This window comes from Mus caroli, chromosome 9, assembly GCF_900094665.2.
Source record: "Mus caroli chromosome 9, CAROLI_EIJ_v1.1, whole genome shotgun sequence".
NCBI classification, from domain to species: Eukaryota; Metazoa; Chordata; class Mammalia; order Rodentia; family Muridae; genus Mus; species Mus caroli.
This window is the reverse complement of record NC_034578.1, coordinates 11,530,423-11,550,962: the sequence shown is the minus strand read 5'-3', so window position 1 is coordinate 11,550,962 and position 20,540 is coordinate 11,530,423. Positions and strand designations below refer to the sequence as shown.

At 40.2% G+C, this 20,540-nt stretch overlaps 1 protein-coding gene across 6 annotated transcripts in view; it reads left to right on the top strand.

Moving 5' to 3' along the window:
- The first annotated feature begins 4,363 nt into the window (after positions 1 to 4,363).
- The window catches only part of Cep295 (centrosomal protein 295), a 43,343-nt gene continuing 27,166 nt past the window's right edge, over positions 4,364 to 20,540 (top strand). For 4 of the 6 annotated variants that reach the window (XM_021171954.2, XM_029482144.1, XM_029482143.1 and 1 more), the window contains exons 1-7: positions 4,372 to 4,526; positions 7,406 to 7,536; positions 9,035 to 9,235; positions 10,313 to 10,437; positions 11,227 to 11,320; positions 16,442 to 16,537; positions 19,212 to 19,352. In XM_021171954.2, coding sequence (XP_021027613.1) covers positions 4,409 to 4,526; positions 7,406 to 7,536; positions 9,035 to 9,235; positions 10,313 to 10,437; positions 11,227 to 11,320; positions 16,442 to 16,537; positions 19,212 to 19,352 — 906 coding nt within the window. In that variant the 5' untranslated portion in view covers positions 4,372 to 4,408. Of the gene's footprint in view, positions 4,527 to 7,405; positions 7,537 to 9,034; positions 9,236 to 10,312; positions 10,438 to 11,226; positions 11,321 to 16,441; positions 16,538 to 19,211; positions 19,353 to 20,540 lie in introns of all 6 variants that reach the window. The other 2 variants (XM_029482146.1, XM_029482145.1) reach the window with 2 other exon arrangements.

The following is a 20,540-nucleotide window of genomic DNA, read 5'->3' as shown; positions in this document are numbered from 1 at the left end:
GGATTAAAGGTGTGCGCCACCACGCCCGGCTCATTTTTTTTTTAATTTATGTTTTGTCTACATTTTGTATCTGTAGCACATGTATCCATGGAGCCTGCAGAGGTCAGAAGGGGGAACTGGAGTTAGGGATGGTTGGGAACCACCACGTGGGTGCTGGGAATGGAACCCGGGTTCTCTGCGAGAAGAGCAAGTGCTCTTAACTGCTGAGCCATCTCTCTAGCCCAGGCTTCTCATTTCTTCCTTGAGTAAAGGCCCTGAGCCATGGCTTTGAAATGGTACTTGTAGTTTGGAAGTGACTAAGCCCATCTTTTCTTGCACATCCAGTCTCACCACCATTGAACTGCCACTTGTGGTGCTAATATGCGGAGAGCCAGAGTGGCAGGCTGTCAGACAGCTCTTTGATTACTTCTGTTCCTGCAAGATATTTTTTTTTTTTAGTTGTTTGCTGAATAGGCATCTCACTGCACATCCCTAGTTGGCCAGGAACTGGCTATGTACCTTAGACTACTTCAAACTTGTGGTGATTCTCCTGCCTCTGAGTCCTGAGTGCCATGATTACAGGAGTGCACACCACATGACACTCTTTTGATTTTATACATAAGACTCTGAGGACTCCCCCCACTTAAATGTTAGGGTTTTTTCCCAGATTTGGTAAGAGATTAAAGTGAACTCAGAGCTATGAAGCTATCTCTTCATACTCTTGTATGTGAAACTCTTGTGCTGTGACTTGAATGCATTGTCTCCTCGGTGTCAGCCTGGCAGAGCTTGCACTCTACGTGGTGGTGCTAGCTGGGAACTTTTGATAGTGGGGCCTCATTTGAAGGTGTTGATCATTGACCTTGAGAGAATATCATCCTGGACTTGTCCCCATTTTACTCTCTCTTCTTCCTGTCCACCAAGATAGGAACTGCTTCTTGTTTTCTCTGCCGGGATGGACGGAAGACCTCTAAAACTGTAAGCTAGAATAAATCTTTCTTCCCTCCATTAAGTTGTGCCTTCCAGGTACTGTGGTCACATGATGCTAAAGTAACCAATGCTCCAAGCTGACCTGACTTCAGCTATATTCTGAAGAGAAGCAACATTACACAAAAACTAGCTACACTAATGTCACAATGCTTCCTCTGACCAGCAGTGATTGTTCACTCCAAGGCCAGGTAAATGGCCCAATGAATAAAGTATCTCTGAGTAACTAAGTTCATATCCACAGCACACATGTAAAAACAAGGCATGGTGGTGTTTTAGGTACAGGGAGTGGATGTTTGGAGACAGGTATATCCCTTAAGATCTGTTAGTCTTCCTACCACTCAATCTAGCTCTGGGATTAGTGAAAGACTTTGTTACAAAAGACAAGATGAAGAGTCATAGAAAAACACATCTGGCACTAACCTCTGACTTCCAAATGTGCACACACATATGCATGTGCACACGTGTGTTCAAAGACACACACACTCATTCCCAATGTGTGGACAACATTAGAATCTAAACATATGTACCTTCTCTACATCTATAAAGTTCAAAGACATAATTAAGATCAAAACCAGAGTCTTAAAACACATATTTAAAAGTTTATTTTCAGTTTTCTTCAGTCAAAAACAAAGTATTATGGGATGTGGTGGCCATGCCTTTAATCCCAGCACTCAGGCGGCAGAGGGAGGCAGATCTCTGTGAGTTGAAAGCCAGCTTTGTCTACACAGCAAATTTCAAGACAGCCAGGACCACATAGAGAGACCCTGCCTCCAAAACAAGATTTATGAAAGAACGTATTAAAAATCAAAGTGTAGAAAGTAGCACATGTCATGTACTTTGTGCCAGGCATTGTCCTAACAGCTTTAAATCTCACAGCCACCTTTGGAACAGCCTTACTACATCTGAGTTGATAAAACTGACTTCTAGGGGAAGTTCAGGAATTAGCACAGGGTCAGAGTTGGTAAACTAGAGATTTACAACCATGAAGTTGGACTCTAGAGCCAACATATTAACCATTACTTTGTTTTATCCCCCATGATACCAAATATCATGTCTACGGAGATAAATCTATAGCCTCACAAGTCAGGATGGCACATTAATCACAGCATTAGGAACATAGAGGCAGAGGATCTCTGTGAGTTCAAGGTCAGCCTATCTTTATGTCAAGTTCCAGAGCATTCAGTGAGATCATGTCTCACAAACAAAACTTCAGCCTCTTTTAATTTAGAAAACACAGAACTCCATATTGAAAGCATCTTAAGTTCAGAGTTCCTGTCAGAAAATACAAGTGAGCAGGTGTGTTGCAGACTTCGAGGATAGTTGCATACAGAATCTTAACACAGAGTTACCTCTTTGTGCTCTCTGGCGTATGTCACACTTGTGCTTTCAGATCAGCTTGTGTTGTCACCTGATTCTCAGATTCATATTCTAGTTTGAATTAAAAAAAGAACGTGTTCATTTTTATTGATTCCAAGAACAATTACTGAAAAATACTGTGGTTTAACCACTTTAGGTCATGTGCCCATCCTTGGGACAGTCACAATAGCAAGCAAGCTAGAGGGTGGCAATGGCCTGGTCTTGGCCATAGCTCTGTGACCTAGGGGTTCTGGGTCTGTATCAAGGGGCAAAGTGCTTAAGAAAGAAGCCTAAGCAGATGATCTTATACTTTTAAAATATATGCAAACTGCCTTCACATGCCTTAATCGTTGGGTCTCCATGGACCCTGGGAAGAGGGCAGGCCAAATATAACTAAGGGCACCACAGTGGATTAAGCTGCCACAGCATCTCTCATAACTTCCTCCTAACTTGAATCAGGCTGGCCCTCGTAGATAACCAATAAAATGCGGCATTTTTCTTTAAAATTATTTTTATTGACTATTTTCTTTAAATTTCAAATGTTATCTCCTTTCCCAGTCCCCCCACCCCCAAAAACCCCTATCTCATCCTCCGTCCCCCTGCTTCTTTGAGAGTGTTCCCCCACAATGTATGGGCTGACACTCTCTCACCCAACTGAGCTTGCTCTGATCCCTCCTGGTTTCCTATTCAAAACAGAACATGTCTCAGTCTCAGATTTCCACTTGAGTACTTTCTGCCCAAGACGCCAGCTGGGTAGAGCTGTCCAGTCATCAGGTCAGCAAATGACAGAGGGGTGTCAGGCAACTGAGCCAAAAGTGCTTCCTATGCCTCTTCTTCCAGACTTGCGACCAAGTGAACATGCCTCTGCTGGGAATGGTGCATGAGTTTAATGCAGATGGGTCTCCTTATGGCAAGGCCTGAGGAGTTGGGTTCCCACATGGCAAAGACCTGTGGGATATTGGAACAGAATCTCCTGGCCTTTCCCCAAGGAATGCTTGGCTAGCTTTTGTCTTGCATTTGTGTGTTTGACTTTGTTGTGGAAGTGTCTACGTTCACTTTGTTTGTGACAGATGTTTCCCTAGAATCAGAAAGTTTGGACTGTGATTCATTCCTATTTGTCTCTGAGGGCCATGAAAGTGGAATTGATCACTAGTCCTATGTTTGTTAATAATGATGCCGTTGGTCAACAAGAGGGCCTAGTCTGTGTACACCAGCTAATGTCCAGATGGTCTCTCCTTATGGTTACTTAGTTCTAACAATTTGCCCTACAGTGCTGTTCCAAATAATAGTTACATGGTTATTAAAAGCTTAAGAAGGTCTTTCTAGATTGTTGGTTCCAAGACTTAACAGGAATATTCAGAGGTACACCAAGCAAGGATGAGCAACTGACTCGGTTTACTAATTTGCCCTGGGCATTAGAGGAATGAGATTTCCTAGGGGGACATGCTAGGCGTCAATAATTAAATCAGAATTCCTCGGGTATGTAGTTTATCGCCTCTCTATACTGTAACCTCAATTGTTTATGTATCAATGTGCTGGGTTAGATATTAACCACTTGCTCAATCTATATTTCATCTTTCTTGATACTGTTCATGGGTTAGCAGGAAACCGTGGCGACTGAGAAGGAAGTACAGTGTGCACTTGGTTGAACATAGGAAGTTCTTAAAAGAGACGTGAAAAACTAGATGTATAAATAAAGGTAGCCTGAGTTGTCTCGGTGTCAGAGTATAGTATGTGAACTGCCTGAGTTGTCTGGGTGTCAGACTATAGTATGTGAACTGCACTTCCTGGTCCAAGTCTTCCGCCGATTCCACACATCCTCCTTCATGTTCTGAACCCGACCCAGGATTGACTGCCGGCGACAAAACACCACAGAGCAAGTGGGCAAGACCCTGACAGTTGAGAGGGATAATGGCCCGTTGCGCAAGCTGCGCGTGCGTGCGTGCGTGCACGTGGGCGGGGCTGCGCGTGCGCCGAGCTGGAGGTGGGCGGGGGCTTGGCGCGGCGCGGCCTTCCTGGCGGCCCCTGCGGAGGCGGTCCCAAGCTGGTTCCCGCCGTCCGATCCCGCCATTGGCGGGCCGTTTGAATGACGGAAGTGACGAGAGCCGGGTCATGGCTGTCCCGCAGGTACCCAAACGGCTGCTGGGTAACCGGCCGGGTGCGGGTGCCCGTGTGTCGTGAGGCCCGACCACACACGCTGTCAGGTGAGTGATGGAGGCCCGCCAGGGTTCTTCTGGCTGGCCGCGAGCAGGCTGGCGAACCTTCCGGCCCTTTAAACCGCCCCGAGGCCGGTCCTGTAGAGAGCTCGGCCCTTCTGAGGCATCGGCCACCCGTAGCTCTTCTGGTACTCTTCTGTCTTACACTCAAGCTTTGAAAAAATGGCAGTCTCATTGGAGAGTGTTAGTTCACCCTGTAATCCCAGCACATGCAAGGCAGTGCTGAGGCAGGAGAAATGTCTCGTGTTCAAGACCAGCCTAGGCAATAAACCCTGCCTCAAACCACAGCAGCGAATGGTTGTCGTCAATCTTACATTAGAATGTGTTCGGCGGTTGGGTAGTAATTAAGCCACACATACATATAGTACAGCCACGTGTGGTGGCTATTACCCCCCTTACACGGAATAAAGTTAACAAGACCCAGGGGATTTGAAACTTGGCTTCTGCCTTTTGCTAACGAATGGCTCTTGCATCCACATCTACTATTAATTCTTTGATTACTGTGTGTCAGATACTGCCTAATCCTTAGAATGAAATCTATCAAGATAAGTCCTACTGTGTCCATCATTATTGGACACTTAAAACACAGAACTTGAAGAGTCCACGTGGGTAGAAATGACTAGTGAACAAGCCAGGTAACAGGATTCTACTTAATAGGTGTGGGAGGAATACTTGTCTCCTATGGAGGACAACTTAAAATATTCCTCTTTTGGAGCCTCAACCATCCTCAGGAGTATTTTCTTAAGAATTCAGTGGAGTGTATTGGAAAAGGCTTGTTTTGTTTTGTTTTTTGTTTTCCAAGACAGGGTTTCTCTCTATAGCCCTGGCTGTCCTGGAACTCACTCTGTAGACCAGGCTGGCCTCAAACTCAGAAATCCACCTGCCTCTGCCTCTCAAGTGCTGGGATTAAAGGCGTGCCCCACCGGCAGAAAAGGTTTTCAATTTAAGCAATTACTACTGTTTGACATTTGTCCTTGGATGTAGTCATGACTGGGTCTGCCATGTAGTACTGTATATGGATTAAATCACTTTCTCGTTCAGTCCACCCTGAATTATTTATAAGATGCAAGACAGTTTTTTAGACAAAAGAGATGAGGTGATGAATAAGATCATACTTGTCCTGACCACAATTGTGATGAAGAATTCTCTGCAAAAAGGGTTGGTTTCAAGCTGGGCAGAGGCAGGTGGATTTCTGAGTCCAGCCTGGTCTACAGAGTGAGTTCCAGGACAGCCAGGGCAGCTATCTCGAAAAAAGAAAAAAAAAGGGGGGGGGGTAGTTTCTACCAGGTGACCCAAGCAGCTCATTAAAACAGTATTTTTCAGTTGTTATATTTGAATATTAAGAGTTTTTAAAGCTATAGCTACTACACTCAGTTATTAAGACCCTATCTACAAAAGACGAATAATAATGAAAAGCTAAAGGAAAAGCTATCCCTATATGAATATAAATAGTCTATATTCTAGGTGAGATGCGTAAGTCAAGGTCATTCATGGAGGATAGCTCCTTAGCAGCATCTGAGCTCAAGCTAGCAGTAAATATCCAGTAATAAATTTGCCTGCCTCATCACTGTAAAGAGACCAGAGAGATGTGCACTCATCTCAGATAAGATCATGGCATGCTGTGCTAGGAACAAGTTGATAGCAGAATTACTTGGAAAGAGTTTCAAATGACACCAGTTCTCACACAGCACATTCCTCTAGATAGGAGCATGTTAAAGAAAACTCTTAAGTTCTAGAGAAGAGGAATGGGATTGTAGCGCAGTGGAAACATGAGCACGAATGTGCAAAGCCTGGAGTTCCATCCCAGCACTGCAGAGACAGAAGGAAGGTTTAAGGGCAACGACATCAGGAACACCCAGCCTTAGCAATAGAAGAGGAGACCCAGGAATCTAAGTACTTAAGCCATTATAATTATCCCATAGGGATTCTTAAAAATGGTCATTCAAAAAAATGTATCCTGTTAACTTTTATATCTCCTTGACACAGGTTAGAGTCACTGGTGAGAGAACATTCAATCAAAACATGCTCACATAACATCTGCCTATAGTCACATCTGTAATACAGTTTCTTGATTGATTCTTGATGTGGAAGGGCCAGACCTATTGTATGCTGTGCCATTATTGGGCAGGTCATGCTGGATGGGATAAGAAAGTAGTTTGAGTGAGCCAACGACCAGCACATTACCATGCAGATAGATCCTCTGTATCAGCTCCTTGCTTCTATGTTTCTGCCATTTGAGTTCCTGCCCTGACTTCCCTTACTGATGGACTGTGATATACAAGCTGAAATAAACCCTTTATTCCGAAGTTGCTTTTGGTCATGGTGTTTTATTGAAACAATAGAACCCTAACTAATACAGCATGTTTGTAATTGTTGAGGGATCTTTTAAACGAAGCCCGTGGAATTGATAATATTCCATGAGATTTAATGGTGCTAAGAGATCAAATTATGTACAGCAACCAGGGGCCCCTAAAGTTACCTTTTTATTTTTATTAGGTACAGGTTATTATTAGTGTTAAGTTGTACTTGTGAAAACATTTGTTTGATGCCAATACATCTTTAAGTGCTTAATAAAGTATGGAAATGCCAAGACAGGGAAAAAAGGTCTGAACTGTTGTCATTCAGGTATAGATGGGGGCGAATCTGTGAGGAGTTCTCCCCACTCTTCATTTTCCTCATCCAACAGACAACCAGTGAACTAAAGAGCAGATTCAGAACTGTAACTTAGTTGGACTTTGTTTACCTGTAAATATAGATTGGCCTTTAAATACTGAAAATATTAACATGACGTTTTAAAATCATTTTGTTACCATATTTCAGTAATTCTGTTTCATAGGCACTGATCTGTTTATTTCTCCTCAATTCAGATCCTTTATATTTAACATACTCAGAAATGAAAAGAAAGGGAATGAATACGAAGCTGAGGTTGAGCCCTAGTGAAGAAGCCTTCATTTTGAAGGAGGATTATGAAAGAAGACGAAAACTAAGATTGCTACAGGTATCATTTACTTGGAGTTTTTTGTCTTCCTTAAAACATTCATATATTTTGGATTAGATTGTTATAAACAAAGTTTGTTTACAAGCTTTTTCTATCCTTGAAAGAGTCCTGGTTCTTGCTTGTTTTTATTTGAAAAATAAGCTGGTAAGTAGATTTGAGAAGAATTGAAAGATATTGCTTAACTCAAGTATTAGAAAATAGTTATTTAACTATCTATATTTTAGAATTTTTTTTATTCTTTGATAATTGCATATGTGGATAGACTATATCTAGATCACTACTCACCCCTCTCTTCTCCAATTTCTCTCCAACTTTCTCTCATATTTTTCCTATTTCTGTCTTTTTTTTTAAAAATAACCCAGAGTTCATTTAATTCTTCCTGCATTTGCATTGTGCCATCCATTGGAGCATGGGCAGTTTACTGTGGGACCATATTGCTGAAGAGAACTGTCCCCCAGCAGCTGTCAGCTCCCAATAGCTCTGTAGTGAGGGTGGGGTCTCATGAGCCCTCCCTCCGCTCAGGAGTGCTGACTTACTTGATCTTGTGTCAGCAAGATCCGTGCCTGCAACACTTACGTTATATCCAGAAGACATTATTTGCAGAAATCCTCCTCAATTTCTGGCTGTTAAAATCGGTCCCATTTCTCAGTGGTACATAGCTGGTGAGCATTAGGAAAGGAAGCTCAGGAAGAATTTGGAAAAGACTATTGGAAAGATGAACCAGACTTACTGACATGAGTGTCTAAGACAAATTTATTAGGAGAGTTTAGATTTCCCTTTCTAGCAGTCTAAAGCTTGTGTGAGTCATGAAATAGATTCCTACCTAGAATCAGAGGCGATGTGCTCCAGAGAGGGAGCTCTCATCTAACCTTAACTGTGAAACTTGTGAAATCACCTTATTCTTAGCATCTTACGGGTTATTAGAGGGAGAGGAGATGAAACAAGATTTTTTTTTTTTTTTAAGATTTATTTATATGGGTACACTGTAGCTGTCTTCAGACACAGTAGAAGAGGGCATCAGATCCCATTACAGATGGTTGTGAGGTACCATGTGGTTGCTGAGAATTGAACTCAGGACCTCTGGAAGAGCAGTCAGTGCTCTTAAACACTGAGCCATGTCTCCAGCTCCACAAGAATTGATTAAGTAATTTTAGAAATACCTTTGAGGGCTGCTGAGATGGCTCAGTAGATAAAGGTATTTTACTGTCAAGTTTGGCAGTCCAGGTCCTCAAGCAGGGACCCTCATGCAGGTTGTCTTCTGGCTCCTGTGCTGTACCACACACACACACAAATGAATGCAATAAAAATTTTCTAAATAGTCTTTCCCTTTTTTTCTCTCTGTCATTGTAACTTTTTTTTTTGCTAACTATAGTCTATGTCTAATGAGTATTTAGGAAAATAATAGACCTGAAGAGAGTTCATTTGCATTCTTATTCTCAGATTTTTTTAAATGTTTAAACCCCCTTCATGTATTTTATATGAAATACTCATCTTTCAGGTTCGAGAACAAGAAAGGGGCATTGCCTTCCAGATAAGAGAAGGCATAAAACAGAGGCGAAGTCAGCAGGTTTCTCATTTGGCTGAGGAGCTAAGGACAAAATGGGAAGAAGCACAAAGCCAGAAAATACAGAACTTGGAAAAACTATATTTGGCAAGTTTAAGACATATGGGAGACGGACATCGACAGGCTAAAGAAAATGTAAGTGGTGAAAGCTCATCTGATCACTGATGGAGACAGTGTGGTTATATTAAATTGATTTATTGAATGGTTACATGATAAGCATGTTTTAATGTGTAGAACTGGGAGAGGCAAGCTGACCTTTATTTTTTAAATCAGTTTAATCTACCATGAGAATAATGGTGTATCCATTGTCTTGTAAGTCATGCCAAGTGCACCTTTCTTCTGATTAATAATAATAATTTAGCATTACTTCTTCCAGATCTTGCCTGTATAAGATGATGGTAACCTATACAGTCAGAAATTGTTCATCTCAAGCAGTTTGGACCCATTCAGGGGGCTAAATTCAGATTCCAAATTCAAATTCATTTCTGATACCTCTAAATATGTATGACCAAATATGCAATTGTTTTTGTTGATAATTTTCCTAAAGGCAATGCAGAGTTCGGTGTTTTCAGATAATTTCTTGAGTTTATTTGATTTGCTTACTGTGATTTATGGCTAGAAAATGGTCATTTGGCCAGGCATGGTATAGATGCCTGTAATCTAAAACTCAAGAAAAGAGACAGGAGGACTTCCTTAAGATTAGAGCCAACCTGGTAAACATAGTGAGTTTCAGGTCAGTCAGAGCTACCCAACAGAACAAAATAAAAGCAAAAGGGAGTGAGGGAAGAAGGAAAGAAATGTTAGCTTGTGTGTTTGTACCAACAGTCCTGAGTTCTAATGTTTCTCTTTTATTTTTTTACCTTTTTGTGTCAGTGTTGGCCTTATTTTCCCAAGACTAACTCATTTGAATGACACTCATGATGTTTGAAGGCCAGAGAACCAACTGTATTACATACATTTGGCGGTTTAGTTTAAATAAAATATTTTATTGGGTAATTTAACTCAGTGCAAATTAGCTTGATATTTTATGTTTTTATAGGAAGTTAGATGTTTAGTACTATGGCGTGGTGGTGGTCCCATTGCCATGCTTTGGGAGATATTTGTGTACTATGGGAAGAAATGATGGAATTGCAAGGTAAGATGCTGATGTCATGTAGACACATTTCTATTCTTCTTGTATAACATGAATTTTTAAGTAATATATACTTTTAGGAACCTGACTTGGATGCTCTTTCTCGGCGGGCAGCAGAAAGAAAAAGAAAAGCAGAAGTGAGGCATAAAGAAGCCCTAAAAGTGCAGAAAAATCAAAAAGAAATATTAATGAAACAGAAAACCAGGTGACGTAATAACTTTTACCATATTCTCAGCTGAAATCATTGTGGCAAAAAATAGAGGGTGTGTGGGAGGCTGCGAAAGGACGGACCAGATGAAAGGTTGTGTATCCACGGCACTCTGACCTGTGCTCACTAATGTGGCAGGGCGTGGCCTTACTAGCTGAGTTTCTGAAGAAATGTATGGACATTTCAGACTTAACACCAGCCACAAACTGTCTCTGATGTAAAAACAAAAAGTTTTGTGTGATTGAAAGCATTACAGAGGTCTTAGGACAGGGTACGGTGGTACACACCTTTAATTCCATTGCTTGGGAGACAGAAGCACAAAGATCTTTGTGAGTTCAAGACCAGCCTGGTCTATACATACTGGGTCCTAGGACAGTCAGGGTTATATAGTGAGACTGTCTGAAAACACAGGCACATACACAGACATGTACCTACAGTTGTGGACTGGAAAGCTTCAGTCATTAGTAACTTTTGCATGTTAATGGTCTGGATTCGTTATTTTACACAGTGGCCTATCTTTAACATTTCTAGTTCTGCTCTTATTGTAAAAAATACTTGATTGACCCTCTCAGTTGAACCTCCTGCCTTTGTATAAGCCTCTTGTAGCTGGTAAACATGTTCAAACATATATGTTTTGTCAAGCAGCAAACTGAGTGTGGACTCACCTAGAAGATGAATCTCTGGCTTTATGTTTTTGACTGATACCAAGTAAATGCATTTCTGGTTCTCTTGGTGAAAACAGGTATTACCCGAGAAACTAATTGGTGGCATCTCTTGTCTTTTAAGGCACATAAAAGCTCGAAAGGAAGCAGTGCTTGTGGAAAAACAGAGATCTGCTAAAATGGCCAGGCTGCCACCGCCTGTCCCATCCCCCTTTGAGGTGAATTGCCTAGAGCTTTGTTTAAACGAGTTTTAATTAAATAATAATACATGAGTATATATGGAGTATTTTAAATCCTAGATACTGTTTTAACCATTAATACTTTAATGTATATCTTTAAGAACTGTACAAAATAACAATATGGACATTTTGCTCAGTGTTACCTAATACTTGTTGTTCCCATATTTGTTGAGTTTTTCCCCAAAACCCATATCTCAAAACAATTTGTGTTTGCAAAGCATAGTGGTTTGGTTTCTCTCATGCTACTGGCCATTCTGCTTTTTACTTTTTTATAGCCTTTATTTGCTGAAAAGTTACATTAATTGTTCTATGGACAATCTGTATGAGTACTAGAATGGACGTGCTAGCTCATACCTATATTCCCAGAATTTGTGAAGCTGAGGCAGGAGGATGGCTATTGAGCATAGTAAGGCTTTGTTTCAAAAGAAAAAAAAGAGGGAAAAAGAAAAGATTCACTTTTCTTACTTACATTAGCATTTCGTGGTCATTGGAGTGGCTATAGAGATGATTGTCAAAATTAGTTGTTTTATATAGAAGCTTTTTTAAAAAAAAGCATGAAAAAGTAATACTGGTGTGAGGATCTCTGTCATGTATTTGTGTGCGTGTGGTCAGCGTGAGTGTCAGACTCTGTCAGCCCCCCTGCTCTCACTGAGCCATCTGCCATGACCCAGTGCGGGCCCCCAGGGAAGTCTCCTATTTCAGCTACTCCCCCAGGACCGCACAGGGAATTAAAGGGGCAGGCGGTATTTTAACCCATAGTGCTTTTTTGTTGCTTTTATTATATTTTCTAATATTTATAAGCCAGCCTTTAGCTTCTTGAAGGAGAATGCTTTTCAGAGTGCTGGGTGGATAGAATTATCAGTTCCAGAATAGCAAATTTGTTGTTTTGGTTTTTCCTTTTTGGCAGCGGTGGTAGGGTCTCTTTCATTTTTGTGACTATCATTCCGGAGATGTGGGATTTTATTATGCTACACACAGCTATTGTAATTATTCTTTTTTATCTTTCTTGGAAGTTCAAATCCTCTTCATTGAAAGTAAGGCTCTTCAAGCTGGCTCTGTATCCATGTTTTTCAAGTGCTTCTTGGTTCTATAGCCCAGAAAATTAACTCTGGCTCCCTGTGAACATATACAGCCCCACTTCTAGATCTTCAACACACCTTGCTGTGTGTGTGCACACGTGTGTTGTTTATAGATATTTAGCTCTTATAAACTAAGAAGATCTGGGTGATTATATTCTTTTTTCTTTTGTTTTTTGAGACAGGGTTTCTTTGTGTAGGCCTGGGTGTCCTGGACCAGGCTGGCCTCAAATTCAGAGATTAACCTGCCTCTGCCTCCTGAATCCTGGGATTAAAGGTGTGTGATACTACTGCTCGGCTAGGGTGATTGTGTTCTTGTTTGGTTAAGAGAAAAAAAAAAAAAACCAAAAACATGTTTTACAGTGGGTTCTTTATTCACACTTATCCAGGTGTCTGGGAAAGAACTGTATCTTAGAATATGTTTTGAGCTGGTTGTGAGTTTATGGTATAAAAGGGAAAAATAGGACTTTGGTTTGAAGGACTAAGTTAAGAGTGTTTGAGTCCCTTGAGGTTAATGTGTGCCATTTAAGGATCTTGAGTGGAGGTGTGTCTGTGTAACCATTTTTCCAAACATAAAACTCAAATATGAGAAATCTGAGGAGAGAAATGCAAACTGTTTAGCTTTCTCAAACTTTCTCAAACATCTTAGCTAAACATGGACCCCCTTTCCTGTAGATGAAGGCAGAAAAATCAGGAGTGCAAGGATAGTTTTGCTTGCATGGCAACTTGGAAGCTAGAGTAGGCTATGTGAAACCCAGTCTTGAAAAACCAAGCAAACAATCATGAAACGAAGTTTCTATTTACATAATCTACACTAAACTTTTACCCAAGAACAGTTCCTAGGTTCTGAGTGGACACTACTCATATCTATGGTTATGGTATGTCTTATTTACTCACCATAACAGCCATGCAAAGTAAAGGTTACAGCTGTGTCTCAAGTTAGGAAACATGAAGATCAAGTGTTAACTAACCTCAGGAGAGAACCAGAGTTTATTTCAAGATCTAATTCTACAAGCTCATCACTTTTCTCTTAAGGCTCTTAGCTTCCAGGAATCCCCTTCTTTAGACTTCATTAAGGTAAACTAGTGAGACACTAAGACTGCAAATGTGAACAGCCATAGTGTTGAAAACCTCAGTGTCATGCACACCATTGTGTTTTATCTGCTAAAGTGCACCTTTAAAAACAGGCTTGGGGTTGGGCAGTGGTGGCACACGCCTTTAATGCCAGCACTCAGTACGCAGAGGCAGGCGGATTTCTGAGTTTGAGGCCAGCCTGGTCTACAGAGTGAGTTCCTGGACAACCAGGGCTACACAGAGAAACCCTGTCTCAAAAAACAAAAACCAAAAAAACCCAAACACAGGTATTTGCTTTTTTGGTTTGTTTGTTTGTTTTAGATTTATTCATTGTCTTATGTAAGTACATTGTAGCTGTTTTCAGACATACCAGAAGAAAGGCCTCAGATCTCATTACTGATGGTTGTGAGCCACCATGTGGTTGCTGGGGATTGAACTCATGACCTTTGGAAGAACAGTCAGTACTCTTACCTGCTGAGCCATCTCGCCAGCCCCGATTTTATTTTATTTTATTTTACTTTACTTTATTTTATTTTATTTTATTAATGTTGTTGAGAGTTTCTCCATGTAGTCCTGAGTGTCCTACTCACTATGTAGACCAGGCTGGCCTCAAACTCAGAGATCTTCCTGCCTCTGCCTTCCTACTGCTGAGAATAAAGGTAACCTCTGTTGGATTGACGTAATTAGTTCCTGATTTTTATTTTGTTTGTTTGTTTGCTTGAGGCAGGGTTTCTCTTGTAGCTTTAGCTATCCTGGAACTCACTCTGTAGACCAGGCTAGCCTCAAACTCATAGAGATCTGCCTGCTTTTGTCTCCAAGGTGTCCAGCACATGACCTTTCCTTTTTGCCCTGCCTTTGGAAATAGTACTAGATGCAGGGAAAAAAGAAAGAAAGAAAGAAAGAAAGAGAGAGAGAGAGAGAGAGAGAGAGAGAGAGAGAGAGAGAGAAAACCCAGGTATGTGTAGTTATGAGACTTGTCATAGTTAAATATTTTGTCTCCCCCTTTGATGGGTGAAGCAGGCTCAGGTACTGGTGAGCTCTGCTTTTAGCTTGTACCCTAATGGTTTAAGTCCAGTGGTAGCTTAGAGCAGAGCAGAACTCAGACTGGAAGCTAGATGCTAACTCAGCAAAATCATTAACAAGTCATCCTAACAATACTGACAGTGCATGGACTGACTTGACTAAGCTCTAAAGTCTAGTTCACTGGAAGTTGTGTTTTAACTAATAATGATTGGTGATAATTTAAATCTCGGGAGGGGTCCTGTCCATTTCCCCACTCATCCATGTTATAGCTGTCTAATCATTCCTCGGTTATACATCTCCCCTTGCGCTTGTCAGTGTTACCGCTTTGTGGTTTATCAGGTGATTTCTCAGACACATTGTGATTCCCACAATAATTGTTACCATGACCATATGACATAGAAATAACTGTTTGCTTTCTTTTCATAAAAAAGCTGAGGGATGCCGGGTGTGGTAGCGCACGCCTTTAATCCCGGTACTTGGGAGGCAGAGGCAAGCGGATTTCTGACTTTGAGGCCAGCCTGCTCTACAAAGTGAGTTCCAGGACAGCCAGGGCTACACAGAGAAACCCTGTCTCAAACCCCACCCCCACCCCAAAAGCTGAGGGACAAAGCCAGATGCAGAAAAGACTCAAATTGTTGGCATTTCTCTGTGAAGGAACTTTCATCAGGTTACATACAGAATGTCAATTCATTAAGCACTCATTTTTAGAAGTGTTACTTTAACTTTTAACTTTAAATTGTAACTTTTTCAAGAGTTTCTTGAGAGCAGGGATTGTTACTTTATTTTCTGTTTTATTACAATGCCTAGGTTGGCTATGGTGAGCTCTCAGAAACCCCTTGTTTAGTATAATTGATTTAATTATATATCAATACGTAATAAGTTGTAATGGCCTGACTGTTTTTATGCCAAAATAACAGAAATGGGCAAGTAGCTCATTTCAGCTTTTTGAGACTTGTGGAATTAGTGTGCTTAAATATTAGCTAGTATTTCCAGACCAGAACTTAATTCATGATGAACAGTAGTGGAATTTTTGTGACTAGTTTTGCTCTAACTTGATTTGGTGTGTCTTTTAAGCACATTTGTGTTCAGGACATTTGAAAGTGCTCTCAGTTCTAAAGATGACATCAGTGAAGGAGCACCTGCCTTGCATGTGCAAGGCCCTGGATACAAGTCCCCAGTAAAGAGTGTAGGCGGTGCTATAGCAAAACTAAATGTCTCTTTACACAACTGAGAAGTTAGAGTGAGCTTCTGAACTGAAATAGAAACATTGACTAATTACAGATATCTCGAAGGTATTTGAAGAATTAGAAGGTCTAGTAATTTTTTTAAGATGAAGTAATTTAACTGAAAAGATTTTTCCATTATTAAGCAGATTTTAACACTAGTCTTAGTGCATTTCTGTTTCTAATAATACAGTGCAATAGGCAAAGTAATTCATAGAGAAAAGACTATGTTTCTCCAAGTCTAATGGGCTACATTTGGTGGTGGTCTTCTCACTGGCAGTCACAAATTGATGGAGAGCATCAAAGCCACAAACAAGGAGATCTATGCAAACTGGCTTTTGTAGCAGATTCACTTTATAAACAATTAGCCTTGGGATCCATTAATCACTTAAAAGGATGAATCTATTCATTAGAAGAACTTCCCTCACCACTCCTGAAGTTTGTATCTTGTTCCCTCCTAGCATCTTCTAGTGGGGATTAAAATATAACAGACTTTAGAACAAAGTATAGCATAGATTAGTGCAGTTTTGTGGCAGTACACACTGTAATCCCAGCACTCAGGAGGTTGAGACAGGAGACTTGCTAGTCTCAGGCTACAAGGCAAAATACTGTTTCAAAAAAGAAAAAACAATTTTACTATTTGTATTGGATCCTCTTTTAATTGAAATTGTAAGTCTAACTATGTGTTATTTCCTGTTTTCCAGAACATTGACGTAAACAGAATTCCTTCATTGAAAACCAACAGTTCCACCTACCACCATATTTCCACCTTTGTGAGTAGACAGATGGGTACAAAGCAGGTGATTGACGTATTACTATTTGTTTGTGACCTCACCTGAATATTTCTGTGTTCACTCAGTTGGATTTTATCTTGATTCTATGTCGGGTGTGGCCAGCTCTCAAAATGTGAACAATCCTACTAACTACTCTAGAGAATACAACGCCTTCTAAATGTGCTTTGAAGTTTATATATGCTGTGCCTGTATAATGGAAGAAATCCATGACTATTTGTGACTGTCTTTTAAAATGACAAATATATTTTTATCATACATTGTACCAAATATGCTCCATTATAACATAAAGTGGGGTTTAAAACTTGTGGTCATAAAATAATAGACTCTGTAGAAATGGAACTTTATATAGAAGGTAAACTAGGAGAAACATCAGTGTTCCACTACCAGAAAACAAAATGAGTAATGTTATATGAATTACAGTCTGTTTTTATGTATAAATGTACACATGAATATTTAAAAATAGTTGGTTTTTTTGTTTGTTTGTTTTTTGGTTTTTTTTTTTTTTTTTTAATGTTTATGGATGTCTGTGTAGCATATCACATGCCTGGTGCCCGCAGAATCCAGAACAAGGGATAGCTGATCCCCTAGAACTGGAGTTACAGACAATTGTGAGCTGCCATAAACGTACTGGGAATTGAACCTGGGTCCTACAGAAGCGTAGTCATTGCTCTTAACTGGTGAACCATCTCTCCAGTCCCTTTAACAGCCAAATCATAGTTCATGCTTAACTAGATAATAGAAACATAATAATCTTGGGCATTTATATCTATATTTGATTGTATATTAAGAATAGATTTCTAGAGGAAATATTATTGCTTTCAAACTACATAGCATTTGATAAAGTTAATTAAACTGCCTTTTATAAAGTACCAACATCAGAATGGCTTTCTTCCCATTCGTGTGTGTGTGTGTGTGTGTGTGTGTGTGTGTGTGTGTGTGTGTGTGTGTATTTTCTATAGATTGGGTGTAGTTGTCTTCAGCTACACCAGAAAGAAGAAGGTATCAGATTCTGTTACAGGTGGTTGCAAGCCACCATGTGGTTACTGGGAATTGAACTCAGGACCTCTGGAAGAACAGTCAGTTCTCTTAACTGCTGAGCCATCTCCCCAACTGCTCTTCAGTGTTTGTTTGTTTCTTTGTTTGTTTGTTTGATTGATTGATTGAAACTGTGTCTCAATTTGTAGCCCTGGCTGGCCTGGTACTCACAGAAATGTACCTGTCTCTGCCTTCTATGTGCTAAGATTAAAGATGTGCACCACCATAACTAGTCTCCTCTCCATAGTGCATACTTCAGCGTTTCTACATTAGACATAATTATCATTCGGGTTGTGTATTTTTTGAAGTTTTTCCTCCCCCTTAAGATTTTAATTTATCAGAATTGGCATTCTGCTTTAAATTCATACTCAAGAGNCTCCATAGGAACTTTTCTCATGAAATTTCATGGACTGAATAGAGTGAAATACTGTTTCAATAGCTTATTTTGTTTAATGTACTGTGCTCATTATAATTTTTATTTAATCTATTTTTGTTCTGCCTGGCATTTAGATTTGCAAAAGTATTCTATGTTTCAAAAGAAGCTTCTTTAATAGGCTTAGTTAATTAGTGTAATTCTTCCTGTTCACTGTCAGTCTCTTAACCTGCTTGTCTGTGCATTTGGGGACTTTTCGTCTTCTTTCTGTGAGACAGTGTTTCACTTTAGTCCATATTGGTTTCAAACTCAGTGTCTGAGTACAAAGATTGTAAGAGTGAGCTATCAAAGTTAATGTTTTCATTAATATTGTTTCAATTTATTGATAGAATTTGATCATATAAAGAACAAAGCTTTTCATTCAAAATGCTGCCTTTAGTGATGAAGACATGGCTCAGCAGTTAAGTATTGACTGCTCTTATAGAGTACCTAGACCTCCATTAAACTTCTTATAACCAGCTTTAACTACAGCTCTAATAAATCACACACCCTTTTCTGGACTTCCAAGTAAAGCATATGTATTTGAGAGTAAATATTCACATAAGAGTGTCACGGTGTGGTAAGTGGCATACTCACTGTGTATGCATGAATTCTAGGAAGCTAGGCTTATGTCTTAGTCATCATTCTGGCATTTTTAGTTGAATCAGCATTGCCATTTAGAGGAATTTCTTAAAAATCATGGAGTAAGGCTGGGCAGTGGTGGTGCACACCTTTAACCTCAGCTTCAGGTGAATCTTTGTGAGTTCAAGGCCAGCCTGGTCTACCAGAGAATTCCTGGATAGCCATGGTTGCACAGAGAACCTTGTCTTGAAAAACCAAAAAAAAAAAAAAAAAAGGAGTAATATCTTTGAATAGACAAAAAAAACCTGATGTGTTTTTGAATGTATTTATAAGACTTTGTACTAATAATTCGGTCATTTTATGGCTGGATATTTTGATAATTGTAGACATTAAAAGCTTTACTTCCAGGTGTGGTACATGCCTTTAATCCCAGCACTTGGGAGGCAGAAGCTACACAGAGAAACTCTGTCTTGAATCCCTCCCAACCCATCCCTCCACATCGAATCCCTCTTCTCCCCAAAAAAACCTGTTTTACTAATTTAATTTTATATAAGTAGGAAAGGTTTTCTACTAATGACTTTACTTTTTAAAGCTATTTCTTTGTTTCACACTTCCTAAAAAAGATCTAAAATTGTGTTGATTGACTGCTAGCCAGATGCTCATTTGGCTGCTGAAGAAGAAGCTCGACGAGTGGAAAGACTACGGGAACAGGCGGCACAGGAGAGAGTGAAACAATTTGAAAGGGCACATGTGCGGGGATCCCAAGCCATGAAAAAGATCCATTTGGCCCAAGTAAGAATTGCTGTCCCTGTGACCTGTGGTGACCTGTGACTGCTGCTGCTAGGCTGGTTGGCATTGCAGAACTACTTGGGGGGGGGGGGTTAAGTTTCAGAGTCCTAGAGTATGAATATAGTATCTCATTGTCTTTTTCTGTTGCTGTGATAAAATGCCCTGAAAAAAGTAACTTAAGAAAGGGTTTCTTTTCCCTCACAGTTTAGGTACAGTTCATCATGGAGGGCAAGTGAAGGAAGCAGGAACAGGTCACATTACACCAGTAAGGAACAGAGCAGGAATGCCTGCAACTGCTTAGCTTCCTTTCACGTACCGTCTAGCACCCAGCCAGGGAATGACGCCACCCACAATGGGCAGGTTTCCTCAACCTCAACACAAGCAAGATAATTCCCCACAGGCATACTCAAAGACCCATCTTTCACGTGATTCAAAATGTTGTCATGCTGAAAACATTAACCGTCACATAGTATGTTGGTATAATTTCATTAAAATATCCCAATATCCTTTACCATCCTCTTTTTTCTATTTTTTTTTTAATTTTTATATTTTTAGTTACATGAGTACACTGTAGCTTCAGACACCCCAGAAGAGGGCAGAGGATCGCATCACAGATGGTTGTGAGCCACCATGTGGTTGCTGGGAATTGAACTCAGGACCTCTGGAAGAGCAGTCAGTGCCATCTTTCCAGCCCTTGCCATCCTCTTTTAAGCTCAGGTTAGATAAAGCTGCTTTCGTAATGTATCTTTGTTTTACATGTTTACTGAGAAGATTAATCACTTTTTTGATGTAGTAGTTTTTATTGCATTATATTGTGTAAGTCTGCAGTTGATCCATTAAGCATTTTCTGAGCAAAAGCACTGACCGGCCTCTTAGAGTGTTGACTCTAAGGTAGGCGCGTGTCTTTGCTTATTTTCGTAGCACAGCATGAAAATGGTTCATCATGTAGCCTGTTTCTCTTTACTTTCTATGTTTGACTATGTTTGTGCATTTTAAACCCCCGGCACCTTAGGAGAGAGTTTTTAAGTGCTCCGTTGAACATTTAGTGCTTATCCTAAGGACGTTTACTTAGATAGTAGAGTTTAGATTGTGACCTCTGTCAAATTTTTAGCTTTCATAAGATGGAAGTGAATTATGACTCAGTTAATCGAGTGTCTGAATTTTTTTTTTTTTTTTTTTTTGATTTTTAAT